The 23,723-nt window shown below is 30.4% G+C and overlaps 3 protein-coding genes across 3 annotated transcripts; 1 reads left to right on the top strand and 2 right to left on the bottom strand.

Annotated features, from left to right (window-relative positions):
• Nucleotides 1–4,508: 4,508 nt before the first annotated feature.
• On the bottom strand, nucleotides 4,509–5,713 carry LOC114370656 (zinc finger protein ZAT5-like). Its single transcript, XM_028328047.1, has one exon. The coding sequence runs from the start codon at nucleotides 5,533–5,535 to the stop codon at nucleotides 4,642–4,644; it is 894 nt and encodes a 297-aa protein (XP_028183848.1). The 5' UTR covers nucleotides 5,536–5,713; the 3' UTR covers nucleotides 4,509–4,641.
• An 8,151-nt stretch (nucleotides 5,714–13,864) lies between these two features.
• On the top strand, nucleotides 13,865–14,951 carry LOC114370365 (aquaporin TIP1-1-like). Its single transcript, XM_028327681.1, has 2 exons — nucleotides 13,865–13,873; nucleotides 14,628–14,951. Exons 1-2 carry the CDS (start codon nucleotides 13,865–13,867, stop codon nucleotides 14,949–14,951), a joined length of 333 nt encoding a protein of 110 aa, XP_028183482.1.
• Nucleotides 14,952–16,536: 1,585 nt separating this feature from the next.
• On the bottom strand, nucleotides 16,537–22,251 carry LOC114372464 (triosephosphate isomerase, chloroplastic-like). Its single transcript, XM_028330028.1, has 9 exons — nucleotides 21,961–22,251; nucleotides 21,664–21,690; nucleotides 19,773–19,842; nucleotides 19,273–19,396; nucleotides 18,358–18,442; nucleotides 18,121–18,253; nucleotides 17,675–17,848; nucleotides 17,026–17,108; nucleotides 16,537–16,918 (listed from the first exon to the last, which is right to left on the bottom strand). Exons 1-9 carry the CDS (start codon nucleotides 22,117–22,119, stop codon nucleotides 16,862–16,864), a joined length of 912 nt encoding a protein of 303 aa, XP_028185829.1. The 5' UTR covers nucleotides 22,120–22,251; the 3' UTR covers nucleotides 16,537–16,861.
• Nucleotides 22,252–23,723: the final 1,472 nt, after the last annotated feature.

Here is a 23,723-nt window from a genome sequence, read left to right as displayed (position 1 = left end):
TTTAAACATTAAAGTATTTAATTTTTTATATTTGTATTGTCTTTTTATTTTAGTTTTGCTGATATAAATTAATTTTTGACTTTTTAGTCACATTAATAATTAATAATACTTATATAATGGTAGAGACTAATGAGAAAACTTTAATATTATAAGAATTATTTTTAAAAAAGTTAAGATAGAAAAATAAGTATATTTTTTTTTGGTAAATTATAAGATTCGTTCATATATTAACTATTACTAGTCTAGTTGAGTTTATTGAGTAATGTGCCTAAGTAATTATAAATTTTTAGTTTAATGCCTGTGTGATTTAAATTTTTTATTTTTCTATTTTTTCTTATTTTAGTGTTTGTAGTTTTTAATTATGTAAATAAGTAAGTCATATTGGTAATTTCTATTATCAAAGTACCAATAACTATGTCTGCATCAATTTTATGGCTTAGATATATATTTTTTTACATCAAAATATACTTTTATTTCCTATAATTTATTTGTTTTCACATTTTTGTTCTTTTGTAATTTTTTTAAAGTCTCTAGAATTCATTTTTTTTTTGTTTGATCGTGTAGTACTTGTCTTTAAAAATTACTAACATAGTTACGGTTGCTTAGGTTAATAAGTATCACTCCATCAAATAATGATATTAATAAGTGTCACATTTTTTATATGTCATGATGTCATAAGTGTTATGTCAATAGAAATTAAAAAGAAAATAATATAATTTACAATAATTGAAAAAATGATTAATTTATAAGGGGAAAAAAAGAATATAAGATAAGAATGTTAATAATTATTGGTTTATTTATAAATGCATTAAATTAGTTTTGGAAAAATAATGTAACATGCATGATAATCATCCTTTAATATTATGGTTTTGTTATCAAATTGTAAGTGTGTTTTGGGTAAATAAACTTAACTAAGTACATATTGAGGTATAACTTAGGGTTGTTGTAAGTTTTTTTTTTCTTTTCAAACTTTAAAATTTGAAACAAAACTTGTTTGAGTAAAATTGGGTTGAAATGGTTTTCAAATGAATTTCAAAACCATTTTATGTCACGTCTGAGAACAGAAAAGAAAAAAAAACATTTTTTATTCATAGTTTTAAGTTTTTAGAAATTATTGTGTCCTTTTGACATTTTATCCATATTTAATTCTTTTTGCATTTCATCCAATTTTCTTTAAATTAATTATGTTATAAAATAATTAATATCATTATATATAACATTAAAATTTATAATGTATATTTAATACGCATGTAAATTTAGATAATAAATTTTATGACAATTAATTTTGATATAATAATTAAAATGTATACATATATAAATTTTTATGAAACCTATGATTTTTATTTAAAATTTATATATGTAAAAAAATATATTATTAGATCAAAATCAATTGTAAAATGTCAAAAAATACATTAGTAGATTTATGTTAATAAACATATGATTTTTATTTATAATTTACATATGTAAATAAATTAATTATTAGATCAAAATTTATTATCTAAATTTACATGCGCATTAAATATACATTAATTATTTTATAACATAATTGACATATAAGTTTAGTTGGTTATAACATTATGTTAATAACGTGAAAGTCTTAGATTTGATTCATGTTTGGACTATTTATTTTAAATTAATATTGTCTGATCCATATTAGTTTTACGAAAAGACAAAACGGGAATTGCGTTAAGTGTAGTGTTTGTGCGAAACCGTCATTAATTTTGTACATTTTGGTCCGCTTAGCCTACAAAAGCCTTACAAAAAGGGGAAAAAAAAGAAGAAGCTATCATTAAGCTAAAACCTCGTTTTAGAAGGTCAAATTAAATATGAGCTTTTTGTTCAACTTGTTATGGCCTATGACTAGCTTGATTGAATCCTATTTGATAAAATGTAGGACATGGACTTTAAATTTTGAACATAAATTAAATATGGACATTTTTAGACCAATTTGATCATGATCTAATATGAGCTTTGCTTACAAAATCCTATATAAAATCGGAATTAATCCTTAGTAGCTTGAATTGAATTTAGTTTTTTTTTTTTTCAATTGCAACTTGCATGAAGATCATAACTAACTAGACTCAAACTCTGGTGATGAAAGGTTGAACTTGAATTTTAAAATTTTAAGTACAAATTAAATTTGAACCTTTAAGCTTGATTTATGGTTAACTTACAATAAGTTATGCAAATTGAGCTTTCATTGGATTTGTATCTCATTTTAGAAGTTTAAATTGATTTTTTTTTTGTCTAACCAACATCAGGTCTATGACCAACTTGATTTGAACCTGCCCAATGAACACATGGGGATTGAGTTTTAAATTTAAAGCACGATTTAAATTTAGACCTTCTTAGTTGAATTCGATCATTAGCCCACAAAAGAACTCATATAGATTAGACTTTCAAAGAACTTGGGTTTCATTTTAGAAATTTGAATTGAATTTGAGGTTTTTGTTTTGGCTTCACTCACTATAACACATGACCCACATGAAGCTTGCAACTAACTAAATATAATTTTGTTTAATGAAATATAATATTTGAGCTTTAATTTTTCATAAAATAAATTTGAATTTTTTTAGTCTAATTTGATCATATTGACCAATTTGAACTCAGCTCACAAAAGTCCATTTAAACTTAAAATTTTCTTTTATATTATGTTCTACTATCACAATAGATTATGTTTGTGTAGTATATTTGCATATAAATGTTTGAAACTATATTTATGTGCATATGTAAGAATAATGTTTTCTCTTTCCTCAATGATCCCACCAATAATTCAATTAATAAGCAAAATATTAAAGGGAAGAATTAAAAATATGACATCATCTACGTCTCTCTTGCCTCTCAAAAGGATAAGCTATTATTAGATTCATGGAACACGTTGAAACTTGAAAAAGAGAAAGAATAAGCAGTGGTTAACCTGTAATTATTTTATCCACGTCAAAATAAGCTTTACGATGATTAGGTTGACAAATGACAACAAAAGGTATGGTATCTCAGATTACCGATCCAAAAGCATTCTTATGTGAGAAATTATTTTTGACAAGGAACTTGAACAAAAAGAAATTTAATAAATGAGAGAAAAAGACAAAATTATATATTATAAATGTAATAGAAAAAAATTATATTATAAAATATGTGGTAAAAATTTAATATAAATAATATATTTTTTGTTATTTAAGTGATAACATTTTTCCAATGTGTTTTTGATTATCATGTTATTTATTCATAACATTTATCAATTTTACTAATAATTAATTTTTATGAAATAATCGATTATTTTTAGTGAATTTTTTTAATCATTTTTTTCCTTGGGTTTGAACCGCATACAATATTTATCTTTCATGTAATTGGTTTATCCAATAATAAAATGGTGTTACAAATTATTTGTAAATAATATTATTATTTAAATCAAAAACAGCATTGTACTTTTGGCTGAAACAATGATTGAGGAGAGAAAATTATAAACACGGCTAATTAAGAAAAAAACCGCAGAAAAAACGTACAGCATGGGTCTGTAAATTGTGACTGAATCAACAGTTTTTGGTTTGGCCTGTTTGAGTTGTGACTGAATCAACAGATTACACAGTGGTAACCCTCATGATCTGTAAATTAATTATAGCTTTGGTAATTAATTTACTTAACCAATCAGAATTCAACTTTTATTTTAATAATTTTAACCTTTACCGTATTGTTTTTAAAATCTAACTTTCTATCCTTTTATAAAATATTTTAATTCAAGTCAACCTAACTGAGTCTTCAATCACTTTTTCACTTTGTATTTCTCCTTATTTTAGAGATTTTTTTTCTTCTTGTTTCCCCCCCTGTTGTTCTGTTGTCAGTTTCATAAAACTAAACCTAATTTCTAGCACACGAAAGACGAGGCATAAAGAAACTAATTGATAGCTTTTTGGTCTGTGGTTTTGTTTTGTTGGTGGCAACTCCTATCAAGTCTCCTTTTGTTTGCTCCCGTACACTTTGGGTTTGGGCTCTCTCTCTCAACTTCTCACCTAAATTCCTAAATAATCCTGATTTCTGATACACTAATTTTGTACTCATTTCTATCTCTTCTACTTTTATGGTTGAAAAATATTTCTTGGATATCCTTAAATTTGTCTATAATTTAAGATAGAAATTAAAAAAAAAAGAATTAATTTGATTGATGATATAATATAATAAGAAGAGAGTTAAAAAAATTATTGATTGAATGTTTGAATTTTTTTGTGTTAAAATATTATCACTCAATCTTTATAAACTAAATTTACTATTTTCCCTCCTTTCATTCTCATTTCCCTCTTTTTTCTATACATGTTCAAGGATATTATTACAAAATTGCTTTTTATTTTTCTGATCACATGCATATTAATAGTCAATCAGATTCAGAAAAAAGGAAAACATTTTTTTAAAATTAAAATAATACACAGCCTGGAAAAAAAACTAAATCACGAAATTGTGAATCTATTTAATTATAAGCCAATAAATGAATTCAATTTTCTTTGCATGCCACAGAATAAATGGAAAGAATCACCATATATACAAGTTGAAACGAAACAAATAAAAATAAAAAGTAAGGCAATTAACACTGAATACAAATAGGTTCTTGGTGATGAGGTTAATTTAAAGAAAAACACAGACTACACAAATTCAGTAATGGCAATCCACCAAAGAAGACTTAGAGAAGACAATAACGTTTTTTTCTCTTTGTTGAAACGAAAACTTGGATTCTCTATGATGATCATCCTCTGGTAGTGCTGGAAGATTCAAGTCCAACTTCAAGGGTTTCTTCGCTTCTTGAAATTCATTGCTACCAACAACATTTCCACCCCTCATAGAAGTTGTCATAGAAGCATTCACAAGAGTTCTATGACGCCTCATGTGGCCCCCCAAGGCTTGCCCTGATGAGAATTCAGCACCACAGATAGAACACTCGTGAACCTTATTAGCTTTTGTTGTTGTTGTTGTTGTTGTGGCAGTGATGGTGCCACACAAATTACTAACACCATTTGGTGTTTTCAAAGAGAGGGTGGTACTTGTGGTGGGGTCATAACGATCATTATTCTCTTCAATGAAATTAGTAACTGCTTCTGATGAAAAGGTGCCGTTTTGCTTAGGCTTCTTGTGACTTGCTCTGTGTCCTCCAAGTGCTTGGAATGAAGGGAAGCATCTGTTGCAAGTCTTGCACTGGTAAAGGTATAGGCTTGTTGACTTTTTGAGGTTGTCGTCGTCGTTGTTGTTATTGTTGTGATGCGGCGTTGGTGCTGCCACGTGGTATCTGCCTTGAGCGAGAAGGATGAGACAATTCGCCATGTCTTGGTCTTCTCGAAATTCAATTGTGTTGTTGGTGGGAGAGGGAGAGGGTAAGGAGGTTGTGGCACTATCAATGGAATTGTTGGTGCTACTATTACTTGAGGTTGAATTATAAGGCATGGCTAGCCTAAGAGGGGATGGTGCTCTTTGACGCTTGGTTCTTTTGCCCTTGATCATCATCATTTGGGTGTGATCCTTGGAAACCACAAGTAATTCCTCTTGGACTTGCATGTTGTTGCTGCTTTTGATGTTGTTGTGTGAAGAATTCAAGAGGGTGGAGGGGTTAATATATATTGGTGGTTGGTGGGAGAGAGAAAAGGTTTCAAGTAATAGAAGCAAAAGAAAAACACCCCGTGAATTGAACAGTGTACAACCGCGTTTTGGCTTTGCCAGACTTGCGTTTTCTAACCTTGGAAAAATGATATATATAGGGATATATAATAATGTATTAATTAGAAGGGTGTGAAGTGTATAGATAGAAAGAAAGAGAGATGCAATGTGAAGTATGAGGAGGTGAGGCAAGGAGTGAGATTCGGTTGGCTTTGAAGCAAACCCATTACTTTTTCTCAACGATTCCTTTCTGGAGGATTGGTTTGCAAGCCTGGAACCACACAGAATGTGCAACTTTCACCTCACTTTTTTTTTTTTTTTTATCTTCCTTTTTAATTATTTTCTTTTCTTGTTAGTGTTTCTGTTCATTCTTAATATGCAGTAGCTTAGCTAGCTATAGCTTCCTTAGTTTCTAGTTGTACATATATAATTTTTCTTTTATCTAAACTACATGTATATTTTATTAAATATAATTTTATTCGAATATAATATATTTACTATGTAATAAATTTTTTCACCAAATATTTAAAATAGTTACATATTTAAAATTTAAACTTAAAATCTTCATTGAGTTAAAATAATTTCGCATTAATAAATTCACCTGTTTGATGGTTATAACTTTTAATTTAACTAAATTTGAACCCAATTGAATTAATAATTAGTTAACAAACTAAACTAAGCGTATATAAATATATTTATGGGTTGGACAGGATCCTTATGACTTGTGATGCGAGATTATCCTGTACTATTTATTATTTTAGCTTGTTGCAGCCATGACTTGATGATTAATAGTTGCTAAGAAGGCGAATTTAATGTGCAGTTGACCCCAACCACTTATTTTGCACATTTGGCACTACCTCAATGGACAATAATATCCAACAATCACGCCGCATATATGCATGACCCTTATTATGTGATTCATATTTCATAGTCTTTCCCAATCATTTGGTGTCGGTAAAAAGCACTGTATATTATAAATAGAGTGTGACTCTGTCTTGAGTCCTAACTACTACCATCAATTAATCACACCCTCATTATCGTTGTTATTTTTTTTGTCACGTTAAAATGTGAACTAATTGAGTGTAGTGGCGCTTTCACACCAAGGAAACTAATAATATTTATTCTATAAATAGTCAACTGCTTTTTTCTTCTTCTCCTAAATTAGTGTGATCGAACCCGGAATTAATAACTACTTAAATAGACCAATTTATAGTACAACAACTTTGTTACTTGAATTGATGGTTAAGTTCAATCTCCAAATTATATTATATGTATGAAAAAATATTTATCTGAAGAGGTTATTTTCTTTAATGAAATTAAGTACTTGAAGATATTAGTCCTTAACTTTTAATAGATAGAGATATCTTAAATTCAACAAAAAATGTTACTTAAATTTCGCAAAAAAGACCATAGTGAGATGAAAATACATGTTGTACGTGCTAATCAATCCTTAATGTATTATCTAACTTTTTTAATTTAATATTTGAATAATACCTAATTATAAGTAACTTTAGTGCTGAGTTAAAAGGCCTAATGTAACAACATCATATGCCACAGGTTTTGTTTTATTTAGAATGGAAACTGATATTAATGAAGAAAATGAAACACACACACACGCATATATATATATATATATATAGAGAGAGAGAGAGAGAGAGAGAGAGAGAGAGAGGCATATGGAGTATGGTGGAGTATACATGCATGGACGGTGGCTATGACGTAGGGTTTATCAATTCATGGTGTAAGGTATAGAGTATATGGATAATAGAGGGTAAGAGATTCTTAGAGTAAGGAATTCTTATGGGAATGGAGGGGTTGTCAGTGGCACGTAACAGCATCATCAGGTATAGGTTAGCTGCAGTTAGTGGCTTAAAGCAAAGCATCTTAATTGTTCACTGCAAAATAAATAATTTTATTAAAACATTTCTCGATTATTTTGGATTTAATAAATTAAAAAGTTGTTCAATTAATGCAAGAATGCCTATAAGTCTACAACACTAACTCACCACCTTCTTGTATCTAAGAAAATATATGAATCATTGTATGATAATTTTTTTGTTTACTTTTTCATTAAGGGAACATCATCTGATAATCTTGCTTAAGCGTAGATAAGACACAAAGAGAGTTTGATGGTGAGAATTCGTATATAATAACATGTATTCCACATCAGTGTATGATATTCCATTTCACATGCAGGTATACCACTATCGGTTATTTGAACCTTAGAGCAAGAGGTCAATGACTAGCACCAATTGAGGTTCAGCTTACAAATTACATCTATGTATCACATATATTTTATTATTAACGTGCAACGGAAATTGATAAATTTTCCTTAATTAATTTTAAAATTATTCATTATCTTAAACTTTTGCTTTTCAGAAATTGGGATATGTAAAATGCTTTGAATAATATTATTATTAATTTCTACCCACTTTAATTTCTTCAGAGGCTTTAATTTTTTTTTTCAAGATCGAGAAAACAACATCCCTAGCTAATAGCTATACATTGCTTTTTATCAGCCGGAATTATTAAAGTGAAAAAAGGCATCTATCTGTAATTTCTTTCCATAATGGTAGGAATATATGCTGGACATACTGATTGAATTAGATATGTATTCCAAATCAATATTAATAATATGAGATATAAATTGCATCTACACTTCCCTATACTATTTTTCAAAGGTTCAAGCAGCTCATGATAAAAAAAGGGACATGTGGATAATTCAATAATATTGAATTTTCATTGGTCATATATATTCTCCTAGTATTATGTACTATATATATCGGAAAAGTATGACAACCTAGCCAATTGAAAACTGAAGGAGACCTCCGGAAAACGTATTCTTATATGTAGCATTACATATTCACATGACTACATACTGCTTTTGTTGGATCGCCATACTCTAGCAATTAATTAATAGCGTAAAATATTACTGTAATATCTATCAATGGCCCACTAGATAGGAGAAATAGGAAATAATTAAGAAAGACAGATATGATAGAAATACTAAGTGTATCTAATTTGTTTAATTACCTTTTGTTTTTAGGGTGAACTACTGTTTGGATCCTCGAAAATATAATCTACTCTTATTTAGGTTTATGAAAATACCATTTAGGTATAAATGTAATTTGTCTGTCATTTTAATTTTGTTAAAAAAATTTGTTAAAGTGAACATCCGGGCCTAAATGACATGCTATCTATCTAGGTGGCCTAAATGACACATGACAATTCAGTATATACGACAATTGATAATATATGTACGTGAATGAAAAGTGATGGTCTAGTTAATGTCCTCTGAATGGACTATCATGTGTACACCTTTCCGGATTAGCTTGCAAACTTAATTAGCTTGCTTTTACTTGATTGTGGATCAAAGATAACCTCTTTTGATTTTGATATTTTTAATTAATGATAAAAATAGGTCAAGATGTCTTTTATGCTTACAATTCAATTATTGAGAAATGTTAATACAATTCTCTCTAATATTTTTTAAAAATATTGACAAAAATTTATTGAAATTTTTAAAATTTTGTGGATTTCACTTCTAAATCAAGAGAGACAATCATAAGATGAAAAATTAGATTTAAAAAAAATTATTTTCAATAAATATTAGCTAATAATAAAAAATGCTAAAGTAAAGTGTTATTAACCTTTCTCTCTCTAGTTAATATAAGGCCTGGTCTATATTTAGAAGAAATGTTAGGTTCCACTTTTTAAATAGTTGTTTTAGTTAGTTAGGCCCAAATAGTGTGGTTTTAGAAAAAGGGTTGTTGTTGGCCCAAACACATTTGTTATTGGCCCCTACTATCATTCGAAAATTCTAAAAACATCATTCCTTAAAGTGCATAACGAAATTATGATTTTGTTGTATTGTTGGGGTGCAAAAAATGTTATGCAACAAAATCATGATTTCGTTATACATCAACAACGGAATCACAATTTCGTTACACAACATTTTTCGCACCCCACAGTGTAACAAAATCGTAATTTTATTGTGTAATTGGGTGTGTGAAAAAAGTGCACAACGAAACCACAAATTTGTTTTGCATGTGGGGGTTAATTAAGCATGTTTAACGAAAGTATGATTCCTTTGCATAGTGTACAATGGAATCAAACTTTTGTTATACTTTTTTTCTTGAAAAAATGTACAATGAAATGATATTTCTATTATGCAATTTTTTTTCCAAAAAAAAATAGTATAATTGAAGTTTGATTTAGTTGTATACTAAAACAGAATCATACTTTCATTGTATATTTTTTTGTTTTTAATAGTTTGACAATACCTGAGAAAAAAGGAAGAGAATAAAAGATGAAAAAAGGAAGAGAATAAAAGATGAAAAAAGGAAGAAGGGGTAGGGTGGGTGCCAAGATGAGAAGAAAAAGGAAGAAAGGGTATTTAGGTAATTGTACTTTGATGCGAGAGCCAAAAGTAATTTTTGAGGGACCAATGTCAATTCTCTTTTAGAAAAAAATAAAAAATTGGTGGATTTACTTCTTTAGTTAATGAAGTAAAGTTTTCCCCTTTTTTCATTAGTTTAAAACAACAAGTGTTCTTTACTAGGGGTAATTTTAAAACCACAATTGCATCCTGGTCCGGTGAGTTTGCTTCATTGGAGTGGCAAGGGAAAATCGTGACTTCAAAAGCAATGACCTCAACCAGAGTTGTTGTTGCTTCGTCCTTATTTCCTGACTCTTCATCGCCCAGCCCGCACTGCCCTTGACGTCTCATTCGAGCCACAAACGATCCAACATGATGCCTGATGATTCCTACAACCCAAAAAAAATGGTTTTAAAAATTGAAAAAAAGAAGTTAAATGATAGGGAAAAATAGAGGATTACAACTTATGAGACCCAACATGATGTGGCACCGATTACATGATATTTCATCTGTCACGTTATTATTTAACGACCTCAGACTAACGACATTAGAGCATCTCCAATGATGTTGATATAAGCAACCCAATTTGAATCACCACAATCTTAAGCAACTCAATTAATTTTCTCTCCAATGGATATTTCTATTAAGAACATCCCTGATGTTTGTTGCTTAACGAGTTGCATATTTTAAGACATTGTTGTTTGATTTTATTTGTTTAATTTATTTTACCATTGGATATAATCTACATGTCATATTGGGTTGCTTAAAATAAATCTACAGTTACTTATAAAAGCAATGGTTGCTTATGGGTAAAAAAAAAATCTGCTCATTTAAGAATTATTTAAGGGGATAATTCAAGAGTGGTTTAAAATTATACCATTGGTGTAAAATATATATGAATTCCTTAACTATGATGTGACATTCTAGGGACCGATTAACATAAGGTAAACAATTCAAAATGGAATGCTTAAATTGCATCCATTGAAGATGCTCTAACAAGTTGCTTACTTGTAAATATTTTATTTCTCTCTCCTATTTTTAATACAAAGTTAAGAAAATCATGAGCAATATATAATAATATTTTGTAACTCTCTCTAATGTTATATAAGCAACTCTTTAATTTTAAACAACTCAAAATCACATGTTAAACAACTCACATTATAGATGCTCTTAGTAGAATTCAACTAAGAAAATTAAATGAACTCATACAAATTAGTTGAATGTATAACGACTCGGATTAACTATTAGAGTATCTAAGTTCTTAAGGTTTAACTATATTTTTAGTCCTTGAACATTTTGAAGTTTTTATTTTTAGTTCCTAAATAAAATTTTGATGGGTCTTAGTCCCTCATGTGTTTTGTCCATTGATGTTTGTAGTCCTTATCATTAAAAGTATCGTTAAATGATGATGTGGCAGTAACATATTTACTTTTTTTAACTATTGTAATGGTTAACTTTGCAGCTAAGGACCCACCAGAAAATGATTGGGACTCGTTTAAAAAGGCATTGAATGATTTTTGGCTAAAAGTCACTAGAAAATGCTTCTCGATCATTACAATTGTCAACAACATTAACTCTCACCAAAGTTTCATCATTTTTGTTAAACAACATGGATTCAACAACATTAATCAACTTCAAACTACAAAAGTAAATGCTATATCCTAAAATGAAACAATTGCTTCTTCCCCCAAACCCAAATCCAACTCCAACTCAAGCCCAAACACCCAACCAGCCTTCCTCCCTTCCCTCCACATTCGTGAAGGTCATTGACCTGATTCCTCCACTTTCATGGCAAACTCGTCAATATCTGATGTGCTTCCTCACCCACCTTTGAACCATCTTCGACAACAACCGCGCCTTGGACCATGCGGTGGAACGAGAGAAAAACTTGAAACCCATTTACGTTCCCACTTCCAAACCCTATCCCTTATCACAACCAAGCAGACCCCTTCAACCCAAATCAACATCTAGTTCTATGTCCTATCACGCATGGCATCAAAAAGGACAATATTGTTAGAATCCAAAACGAGAACGCTATCCCTAACCCTAAAATCCTGACAAAGAAGATTTTAAAGTTGGAATAAAAAATTTTTTTGTGGAGACTATTGACAAGATCGAGAGCAAGATCTAAAAAAAATTAGATATTGTTGGAATCAGAAACAATGTCATGGAGGAACAATTGTTTGTTTGCATTATCTGGTCTTGATTTGTTTATTTAGGAAGACCGCATAACTAGGAGGTGGCTACAACAAATTGTTGCACAATGATGGAGTGAATTGGGTTCTTGCACTACAAGCTGCTAGGGGTTTCGATCATATGATTAATTAAACTACAAATCTTGCTTCATTGGTGCTATCGTCCCTTTTGGTGCTTTGCTTCTGCAGGAGGCTGTATTTCATGAAACTTGGTTGTTTAGAGGACAAGGCTATAAATTATTGGTGCATGAGTTTTATTACTTTGTTAAAGTTTTAATTTCTTGTTGATGGATTCTTCGATTTGTGTTAGATTCATGAGAACAATAAATTTGCAACGAAACAATTTTGAATAACCAATATTAAGTGTTCTAATTAAGTAGTTTTTGGAGGTTTTTAGCCCCAGAAATTGTGTAATACCTATTAAATATTTTAACCAAGTAATTTCTGGGGGATTATAACAGCCAGCAAAAACATCGCTACAAAAATATAACTGTCACATTATTATTTAACAGTTGTACTTGATAGTAGGGACTAAAAAAATTAACGGATGAAAACATCATGACTAAGATTGGTCAAAATTTTGTTCAAGGATAAAAAGTGAAAATCTCAAGATTTTCAGGGACAAAAAACATAATTAACCCAATTCTTAACATAGGCCTTATATGACAATCAATATTTATTGCTTTTGTTCTTCTTCTTCTTGACTCGCAAGGTACAAACATTCTTGTGAAGTTCTAAATTAGGGGTGTTCACAATGTAGTTTAGTGTAATTTTGACTTAAAATTAGTCTGAATCAAACAAACAAATTAAGTGCGATGTGATTTGGCTCGATTTAGATTATTTATGAAATCCGAACCTTATCAAACCAATCTTTTGGAGTTTGGTTTGGTTCAATTTTTACATTTTGAAAATTTTGCTAGTGAGTATTAAAAAATGCTTAAAAAATTTATTATAATTGGATAAAACTTGAATAATAACTAGTTTAACAATCAACAGTATAAAATGTCAAGTTAAATTTTTAACTTGAATAATAATCATTCAACTTAAGTAATAAACAATTAAATTTAAAAGTAAAAACAATATGTAATACTTTCTTTCAAATTCTAACGATTAAACTTAAAAAAATAGTAAGTGTTGTCGTCGGAGAGAGTTATCATCGCAAACACAAAGAGGGTCGCAAAGAGAGTGATTTTAGGCTTTCAGTTAAGAGTTTCACAAGAAAGGAGAGTGAGACATTCGATGTTAAGCGTTTTAGTCTTAGATTTAGATTGCGTGTAAGTTTTTCATTTCACATAAGCTTAAAGTTACATTGTCGTATACCTATATGACTAATATGAGCCCTATACTAAACTAATGAGTGTGGTTCGATTCGGTTGATTTAGTTTCCGTGTGCCAAACTAAAAATTGAATCGAATCGTGCAATTTGAAAAAATAAAAAGCAAACCAAACCGATATCCTTCGATTTTTTTTACAATTTATGGTTTTTTGGATCAATTTTAATTTCTATTTTACACTCCATTTGATTCAGTTTTGAATACCCCAATTTTCAACTCTAAAGCAATATTCCGCTTGTTGCCTCACATTTGCATACATAAATTACAAATCTAAGTGCAATGCAATGTGATGTGCGACAAAGAAAAGAAAAATAAAGACGATGATGGCCTTGGTCTCAGAGTAGAAGGGTCCAATAAAATTGATGAGGATGAGACCTTTTTGCTAGCACACACATCAATTTAGAAGTTAGATCTTTTGAAAGATTAAAAAAAAGAAGAAAAAAAGGACAGAATTCACACAAACACCGAAAATTAAATTGCTCAAGAGGTTTAGCCACACTTATCAAGCTCAGAAGTGAGGTAAGACATCAGGTTTCAAAAGTCAAAGTTAAGCCTTTACTCAATTTTTTTTAATGTAAAATATACACGAGCAACTTGTGCTGGCACACATCAATGCGAGTGAGAGTGAAAAAGAAATGAAAGAAAAAATTGGAAGTAGAAATTGTCAGATTGGTCCTTCTCTGTTTGGTTACCCAAGTAAAAAAGCTAAAAATTTGTAATAAAAAAAGCATCGTGAATTCCATAATTTATAAATTTTATTTAAGAAGATCTTTATTTTCCCCTTTTACTTCTAATTATTATTATTTTTCTCAGTCTAAAATTATAAAGAATTCAAAGTATCTTATTTTTTCCATTTTATTTTCTCTTCTATTTCTTTTCTTCAAGTCCAAAGAAAACTCAAATGTGTATTATCATCTTAAAAAAAAAATGACAAAATCCTTTACAACTTAAACTAAGCTTCAGCATCCCTTAGAAGAAACTCAGCATTGACTTACTCCCCTACCTTGCCGGAGCCGGCTACAGTCAGTTTCCTCTCAACAATACACGCGCGCACCCATCACCTTCTCGGATGTGTATTATTACTAGACTAACACACGCGCACCCATCACCTTCGGATCTCGATCACATGGACAATGGCGTTTCACCGCCATCGTGCGTAGAGCCCAAGAGGTCACTCACCACGACACGTGGCGAGCCGCTCTCTCCGAATTCATCTCCACACTCATCTTCATCTTCGCCGGCTCCGGCTCCGGCTCCTCCGTCGCCGTCGACAAGCCCTCCGCACTCTTCGTCACCGTCTCTGTGAGTTCTAACATCTCCGGTGGCCACGTCAATCCTGCTGTTACGTTCGGCGCCTTCGTCGGCGGCAACCTCACCTTGCTCCGCTGCGTCCTATTCTGGATCGCCTAGATCCTCGGCTCCGTTATCGCTTGCTTGCCCCTCAAATTCACCACCGGCGCGGACAGGTACTATAGTAAAAAACTGTTATCCGATCATAAATCATGTTCTAGTTATCAGAAAAGTGTAAATAACTTAGCATGCACGTTGAGTTTTATATCACTATCAAACTCATACAATTAACGTGATTTTAAGCAAATTTCACATGTTTGGTTTCGTTAAAAAAGTTGATTATAAACCCGAATTAATTTTAAACCATACTAAAATTTCATATTAAGTTTTACTGTTAATCTTTTTTCAATATAAAAACATTAAAAAAAATGATATTATTTTAGAATAAATTTTAACAATAGATAATTTTGCAAAATCAATTTTGATAGAAAGCTAATACTAGAAGCTAAAGCAAGTAACCTAAAAGACTACCATTAGATAAGTTACAACGAAGATAAAGATATATATTGATATTTTCATTGATGTGTGATACTAGTTCAAATACATACCTGTGGTTTGGAAGTGATAGCGCCAATTGTGATTGGGTTCATCGTCGGAGCAAATATTTTGGTTGGTGGACCTTTTGATGGGATAGGCCATGGTTTCCTGTTATTCTTCCTACATTTAAATTTCTTTAACATCTAACATATTTAAAAAAAATCTAACTTTATCATTTTACTTCTTTTTCTTTCCTTCCTTTTTTTTTCTTTTTTCTTTTCTTTTTATAGCCTAATTGGACTAGTAGGCTAATTATATTAAAAAATAATTAACGTCATTATATATAATACTAAAATTTCTATTGTATATTTAATACACATATAAGTTTACATAATAAATTTTTTGAAAATTAATTTTGATCTAATAATGTATTTTTTTACATATATAAATTTTAAATAAAAACCACAGGTTTAATAAAAACTTATATATATATATATATAAATACATTATTAGATCAAAATTAATTATTAATAATTTTATTATGTAAACTTATATGTATATTAAATATACATTAAAATTTTTAGTGATATATATAACAACAATTATTTTTTAACATAATTAACATATTAGTTTAGTTGATTAAAATATTATGTTAATAATATGAAAGTCACACATTCAAGACTTGTATGAATCATTAATTTTAAATTATTTTATAAAATGTTTTTAATATAATATAAGGCATACGGATATGTAAGGGTATTTTTTAATTTTTTCCTCTTACTGCTGGGTGTACTGGAAAAATGCCTGGGCGTACTGGAAAAATGCTGGGTGCAGGAAGAAATTCCCTGAACCTGACTGCATCGGTTGGGCCTGCAGTGGTGGGCTGGAGTTGGAAAAACCATTGGGTTTACTGGGTTGGGCCTCTCGGTCGGGTGGTGGGCTAACTGGGTTAATTTATGAGCTGATCATTGTTAGGCACCGCCGTCAGAGGATCCGCAGAAGTTATTATAATTATTATTTAAAAAAAAAACAGGAAAGATGGAAGCTCTTTGGTCCAGTGATGATACATGATATCTTTGTTGTATATGTATGATTTGTGTTTCTTGTGATAAATCAGTGGTGATCATGAACCTTACATTGCATGTAAGGTTTGTTAATATGTGATGTATTCAGCAATTCAGGAACATTTATTGCCTTTAGCACATTTTCGTATATGGAATTGTTCCAAGAAATGAAGAAAACATGGCTCATGAGAAAAGGAGAATGTTTCTCATACCTTACATGTTTAGAAACACTTGAATTTTGAGAAATAATCGTTTATTTTTCAAAAGTTCTCTCAAGCCTCTGGGTGCTGACAAAAATAAACGATTATTTCTTCGAAGTAGCAAACTAAACGCAGGTATCATAGCCATAGAAGGGATACAAATAAAACTCATAATACACCCATGTTATTGCCACATTTTTAATGCGCTCTTGAAAACCATAATAAGTAATTAAGCCACAACTTTCTTGGATGTGACTGAATTGATAATGGTAGCAAACTCAGGACCCTGTACAGCAAAAAATCAATACATCAGTAAACATTCATTCGTGTTCATTTAAAAACTCTAGGAATGAAGCACATTCTAGTCAAAGAAGTTGTGAATAAATCGTGTACCTTTAATGAAGCACCACCAACAAGAAATCCATCAATATCTTCTTGCTTCGCGAGCTCAGCACTGTTGCTCGCATTTACAGACCCTGAAGGACAGATTACTTCAATGTTAGCATATCTACTACAATGCTGCTGCACTGTACTGGCTGATTAAAATTTTTCATTTGAAGAAAAATTAAATTCTGAAATGGTAAAAAATGCCAAACTTAAACAGAAAGAATATTGCACCTGACAATGCTACGGTCAATCTATTAATCTAATATCAATAAGAGGTTTGTGAATGGATAAGATTATGGCCACCAAGCATATCATGTAGTGTAATCAACAAATTACTAGCTGCTCACTTATATTGTAACAATACATTTTTCCTTAGGTTAATCATGAATTCCCTTCTAAATTAGTTTCATTTTCGTAAATTCACTTAGCCTGTACCTAGAAAAATGCAAGTATACTAGTAAAACAGAATATAATCTTAAGTCTGAAGCACAATAGCAGCTGGCTTTTTAATGCAAAAGGCCAGCAGAGATTGCATAAGTTGTTTTCTCATCCCAAGATTACACCACTTTGAACAAAGCTTGCAATCTTATTAAACTGAATCTTAAATTTCTGACACTAACAAATGCAGCATGCATAGTTACAAAAGCCAATGTACCTCCATAAATAATTCGCGTTTTAGATGAAACTTCAGCCGAGACATTCTTCTTAAGCCAGTCACGAACAGCTGCATGGACTTCCTGGGCTTGCTCGGGTGTGGCCACTTTGCCAGTTCCAATTGCCCATACAGGCTCATATGCAATAACTATATTATCCCAACTTGGCACTACATCTGCACATAATGGACATAAAGGATGTTATGGAACCAATCGGCAACCCACTCCCCCTTCCTTTCTTTTCTCCACCTAAAAAGAAAATGACTTTCAAATAAAGAGTCTTTACACTGACATTTAATCACAATTGTCATGTATGATAAGTTAGTTAACTTTTATAATAATTAACTTAAAAGTCATACCTATCATGATTTTTTATCGGTTAATAGTGTAAAAAATTTATATTGACAGTGTATATAAATTAAACTTACAAATAAATATAAACTTTCACCTGCAAAAGCCTTCAATTGCTGAAAACAAACATCGAAAGTTTTCCCAGCTTCTCTTTCTTGTAACAGTTCCCCAATACATGCTATCACACCTAGACCCTCACTCAAAGCATAGACAGCCTTCTTCCCTATAAACTGGAGTTTGCAATCTTCGGTTAGTATATTATACATTTTCATCTTTTACAAAGAATACTGGTCCCTAGGAAAACTACTATAGAAGGTATCTCCAAAATTTTCACCTCATCATTTTCTCCAATTACATGTCTTCGCTCAGAATGTCCAAGAATAACCCACTTGCAGCCAAGGTCTTTTAGTTGCTCCACACTAAAAGAGTCAGATGGAAGTGTAACCAAGTGAATTTGTTCAAAGAACCACAAGAAGGTAACAATATAATTGGCTTGAACATCACATTCAAAACCATAATAAAGAAAAAGTGACCAAGTAACTTCCAGCATAAAAACATTTAGGGGAAATAGAAGAATGTTAAGCTTGAAATGAACCACTTGCAGGGCCATAATTAATACCGAAAGTAAAGATGAAAATAGTACAAAACCCATGCCGGAGAAGAATCTAACTCCAATTTCAAGAGAACTTATACATGCAAAATCTCAAAATTAATATATTACACTAATACATGCCTACTAAAACACCTAGGTGCACTTAGGACCTAGGGAAATATAAGTTCATAGAAGGTAATATATACCATGCACCAAAATATGTAGTATTTCATAATGCTAATGTTTTAATGAAATACTCAAAAGGAATACAAGATGTTGATCATGGAGTGCACATGGAACTAAAGAGATTGGTTTCTGGCCATCAGATGATCTGTTACACTTGCACCTATGTCTTTAAAAAACTCAAAAGTGAAACTTCAGTGCAGTCGGTGCATGATGAGAAAGTATTTTGACTTGTGACATTCACTTTCTAATAAGACAGATAAAATATCAGAAATTATATCATAAAAAATACAAATTATGGTATAAAATTTCAGTTTCCAGTTTTTATTTGTTTTTTGGTTAAAAAAGTCTATTCAAAAGTGTTATATCTGTCATCACCAACCAACAAGCCTAACATTCTCCATAAAGAAAACAGAAGTCCCAGGATCGATTGACATGTGAATTGTGAAACTTAACAGGAAAAGGCAAGCTAACCTGATTTCTCCCGTGAAAGCCCCACCTTTTCCCACCCAAGAATTCTGGGCAGAAATTTCAATCCTATCTGTAATTGAGTTTTTCACCTGATCGATGTACACAAAGGGAGGTGCAACAACAACATCTGTACTTCTCACAAAAATTAAAAGGATTAGAAAACAGGATAAAAAGACAAAATAAACTGACAAATAACATATGCTATTAAGAATATGTTTCTAGTATAAACCACATACTAAAATGTATACCTTTTTCGTTTTTGATAATTGGTTCATTATGATAGGAAGGTCCCACTTACACCCATATGTTGGACGAATAGATATTTATATTTCATCAACATTTTGCTTACCCCAAATGTATTACATAGGGTAAAAGCCATTTTCAATCTCAGTAAGTGATGTTCTTTTATTTACAGATTTAGGAGTTTCAAAAGAAGAAAATAGGTTTTTCGTTGATTACTACAACTCTCTGCTACATGAAATTGAAAATTGAATATATCTTACCAACATCAGACTCCAATGTTGCACTGTTCAAGTCAGAGACAAGCTTTCTGATGGAGTCTTTGGTCCCATTCTGGAGATAAGAAATAATTTTTTTTTTAAAAAAAAGTAAAGAGGCAGTGTACTGAAGGAGAAAATAATGTTCTATGTAATGCAATAGGCTAGTGGTAGAATGAATTAGTTATAGACAGAAGACAAGGATAAAATCGGTCATATAAAATTATAAGTGATTGAACAAATGAAACAAAACAACTATTAAACAAAGCAAACAAAAAGGGAGTGCCAATCTCAGAAATCTGGTAAAAAAAACAGTAATTTAATTATTTTTCACAAAGAAAATAATAGTGATAGGAGAACAGCTTAAACATTGAACAGCGGAGTCAAATATTACAGCCAGAAAACTTCTAAATGAAGTTGTTTCTAAAAAATATCAAGAGTCAGAAAGCCTGCAGTGAGTTATGATTCTCTAATGCAGAAGAGTTGTTTGTCAGTCAGATAACAAGAAAAAGTTATGATTATGACATTACCAAAGCTTCCTTCCAAAGAAATAGGAAAAGGTTGCTCCACTAAAATTTCAGGTTTGGGAAGGGAGAGATGGATGGAAAAAAGGGTTCAAGCAAACTCTGCAGTACTTTTGCTACAGGAAGTTAGAAGGTGAGATTTGGAAGAGCTTATTTGAACTAGTCAAAATGGCTTATGACATTCGTATAAGATATTTTTATTCAATAAGGTTCACAACTAAGCTTATGGATAAGCTTTCATTTTATCAGTTTATTGAATAAGTGCTTAATTAAGATGTTTTCTCAGTTGAGCCCTTAAAGACTAATTACAGGTCATTCACGTGGAGCTCACAAACTGGAGGGCTGAGTTGAATTGAGACAGATGAAATAACAGGAAAAATATATTTGTTCAATACTTAAGGAAACAAGTTTACAAAGGCTTATCAGCTAAAATATATGTTCAAGAGTTAGGATGGAGACTTTACATTTCAAAAATTACTAAAGAGCTGCTAAATGAGAGAATTTTACAACAACAATAGCCTTATCTCACTAGGTGGCATTCATTACATGAATCACATGACACCATTGAACTCAATTAAAAACCAAAGTCTAATAAATATTATTCACTTTGAGATTCTTTTAATAATTTTTTCAATATTCTTCTTGGTCTCCGTCTACCCTTTTCACAGAGCTAAAAACTGTGATTTACTCTCCTCATCATTTGCTTCAATAGCCTTCTTTGCACATGTTCAAATAACCTTAATCAATTTCCAGTTATCTTTTTCTCAACAGGTGTCACACCAATATCTCTTTATATACAATCATTCCATATCCCATCTTTTCTTGTGTGATCACACATCCATCTTAACATACTCATTTTTTTTACTCACTTTTTTCTCTCATTATCCCTTTAAAATATAGCATTCATTACGATAGAGTACAGCTAGTAATAGAACGATACGATAACATTTTCCTTTTAGCTTATTAGGTACTTTGCGATCACAAATAACCCCCCAATGTCTTTCTCCATTCTAGCCACTTAGCCTGTATTGTGTGTGACATTTTCATTAATTTCCCTGCTATCTTTTGTCATGATGCACCCATGTAAGGCCTTAAATCATTCCCTTTTTAACTCTATCCACGGTCTCATAGTGATAGGCCCTTGATGTCAGTTCCAAATCCAAGTAAAGGAAAAGGATTGTTATAGGCACTCAATAACCTATGTAACTTCAAACATGGATCACTCATGAAAAAGAAGTTTATGTTTAAATTAAAATATTAAATCAGCTACACGAGGCATTAAATTACATGCTAATAATGAACAGACAACCCCTTTCACCAATCAAAAACAGAAGGGGTATAAAAAGCAAAAGAATTTCGGGTGAGACACTTACACACTTCCAATTGCCACCAACAAAGAACTGCAACACACAGAAAGGAAGGAAAAGATCATTATACACAAGAAGTCAGAATTAAATAAATGCTAACTAAATGATTATACACAAAATCATATCATAACATATTGAGTCCTTGACAAATGGAAGAGATTAGTAACTAAGCAGAATTACATTCCTCATCGAAATCACAATGAAAAAAAGGGATTCAACGATCGAAAGTCATACTTTTTTTTAAAAGGGCATGATAACAAATGTGATTTTTAAGGGGAAAATAAAAAAGGGGAAGATTAGTACCTTGCCAGAGCCAGCCATGGCTACAACGCCACGGGAGGGTTTAGAAGAAGGGAAAGAGAGGGTGGAATGGACATTTCGGAAGGAGAGTGAGGAAGAGAAAGGTTGTGAGTTGAGAGAATGGAGATTTGAGGAGAAGAGGGATGTTGAGGTTGCTGCCATTGATTGAAGAAGAAAGAGTGGTGCAAATGGTACCTAGGAATGGTGTAACAGTAAAACAATCTAAGCTTGGATTGAAGACAGTTACAGATTATCCTTGGTTTGGTTTGGTTGGTTGGAGACAGTGTGTGCGTGAGCCACTGTGACTTCATGTCACGTTCCTCAAGTCTAATTGGATACCATTTTTTTTTCTTTCTTTCTTATGAATAATTTTAAGTTTTTTTATTAAAAAAATATATGAAAAATAAAAAACTTAAAATTATTCATAAGAAAAAATTAGACTGGATGTATTTCTTTTTTAGTTAAGTTTTTATGAAAATTAAAATAATTAATAAAGAATGAAAAAAATAAATCTTCACTCAACTTTACTTGTTTTCTAGTCGAATAAAATTATTTTTCCTTATCATTAATAACAAATGTTTGACACACTTTTATTAATTAATTAAAATTTATTAGAAATTATAAATTACAAGCGCGAGACTTACATAATTTTTATATTTTCTATAAATTTTATCTAATAATAAAAACTATAGTTAACGGAATGTATTATATATTTTCTCACTAGAATTTCTCTAAATCTTAAAATAAATCTCTTAATTAATTAAAACACATGTGCCCTTCTTCACACTAGTGTGGTTCCAAGGTTGTGGAAAGAAAGCCAAATAAAAAATAAAATAAATCATTTTCAAACTAATTTTTTAAAAAGCTTAAAAATATAAATTCATTTTAAAGTTAAACTTATTACTTTTAAGTTTTAACAAATGATTTATTTAATTATTTATAAAACGGATTTGTTAAAATCATTTTAAAAAATCATTTCAAACTTTTTAAAACAAAATTTAGTTTTAAATTTGGGTTTTTAATAAAAATGTTTCGTAGATGATGTAATCATAGTGTTGTGGTGACATCATCTGAGAAACAATTTTGCAAATATAATTATCAATTTTAACAAAATAAATTAAAAGATGATAGCAACTAAAAAGTTCCTATCAATTAGGTTATCACTTTCGGTAATTAAATAAGTTATCTCTAATGAAAAAAATCAAGTTACCTTATGATTTTTCTCAAACGTTCTTTGCTTAGGATTAAACTTAATTAGGTTATATATATATATATTACATTTTTCTAAATATCGTGATTTTTGTTTTTAGCTTCTTGGAAAAAATTTATTTTTTATTCCTATAATATTTGTCATCACTTGCTTTTGTTTTTCTAATGAGTTATGGCAGTAGGAACTAAAATTAAAAATCATTATATTTATAAGAACAAATAAAAATAAGAATTAATAAATATTTTCTACATTTACAAATTCTAAAAATAAAATCATTATATTTTATATGAATATAAAACCAAAAGTGTCATATTTATATAAACATAAGGAATATATTGTTAGAGGCAAGATCACAATAGAGGAGTTTTGAATATTAAGGGGATTTTTTTTTATTCAATTTATCAGGAACAATTTTTGAATTATTTACTCAAAACTACTCCCATTAGATAAATTAAAAAAAAATATTACAACACTTAATGATAAAAAAATCTTACCATAAAGTCCAACACATATGATGACAATTGACATATATTATAGGGATGAGAGACAAAATTTT

Source organism: Glycine soja, chromosome 10, assembly GCF_004193775.1.
Source record: "Glycine soja cultivar W05 chromosome 10, ASM419377v2, whole genome shotgun sequence".
Lineage (NCBI taxonomy): Eukaryota > Viridiplantae > Streptophyta > Magnoliopsida > Fabales > Fabaceae > Glycine > Glycine soja.
The sequence above is the reverse complement of the archived record's forward strand: the minus strand, read 5'-3'. Positions and strand labels throughout refer to the sequence as shown.

Bases quoted from the DNA above. Each gene is read 5' to 3' on its own strand.
- LOC114372464 (XM_028330028.1), bottom strand. From the start codon at position 22,119: ATGGCAGCAACCTCAACATCCCTCTTCTCCTCAAATCTCCATTCTCTC. The intron at 21,691-21,960 runs GTACTAATCTTC...TGTGTGTTGCAG, and splicing joins CCATGGCTGGCTCTGGCAAG to TTCTTTGTTGGTGGCAATTG. The intron at 19,843-21,663 runs GTAAGTGTCTCA...TCTTATCTCCAG, and splicing joins TTGGTGGCAATTGGAAGTGT to AATGGGACCAAAGACTCCAT.
- LOC114370656 (XM_028328047.1), bottom strand. From the start codon at position 5,535: ATGCAAGTCCAAGAGGAATTACTTGTGGTTTCCAAGGATCACACCCAA.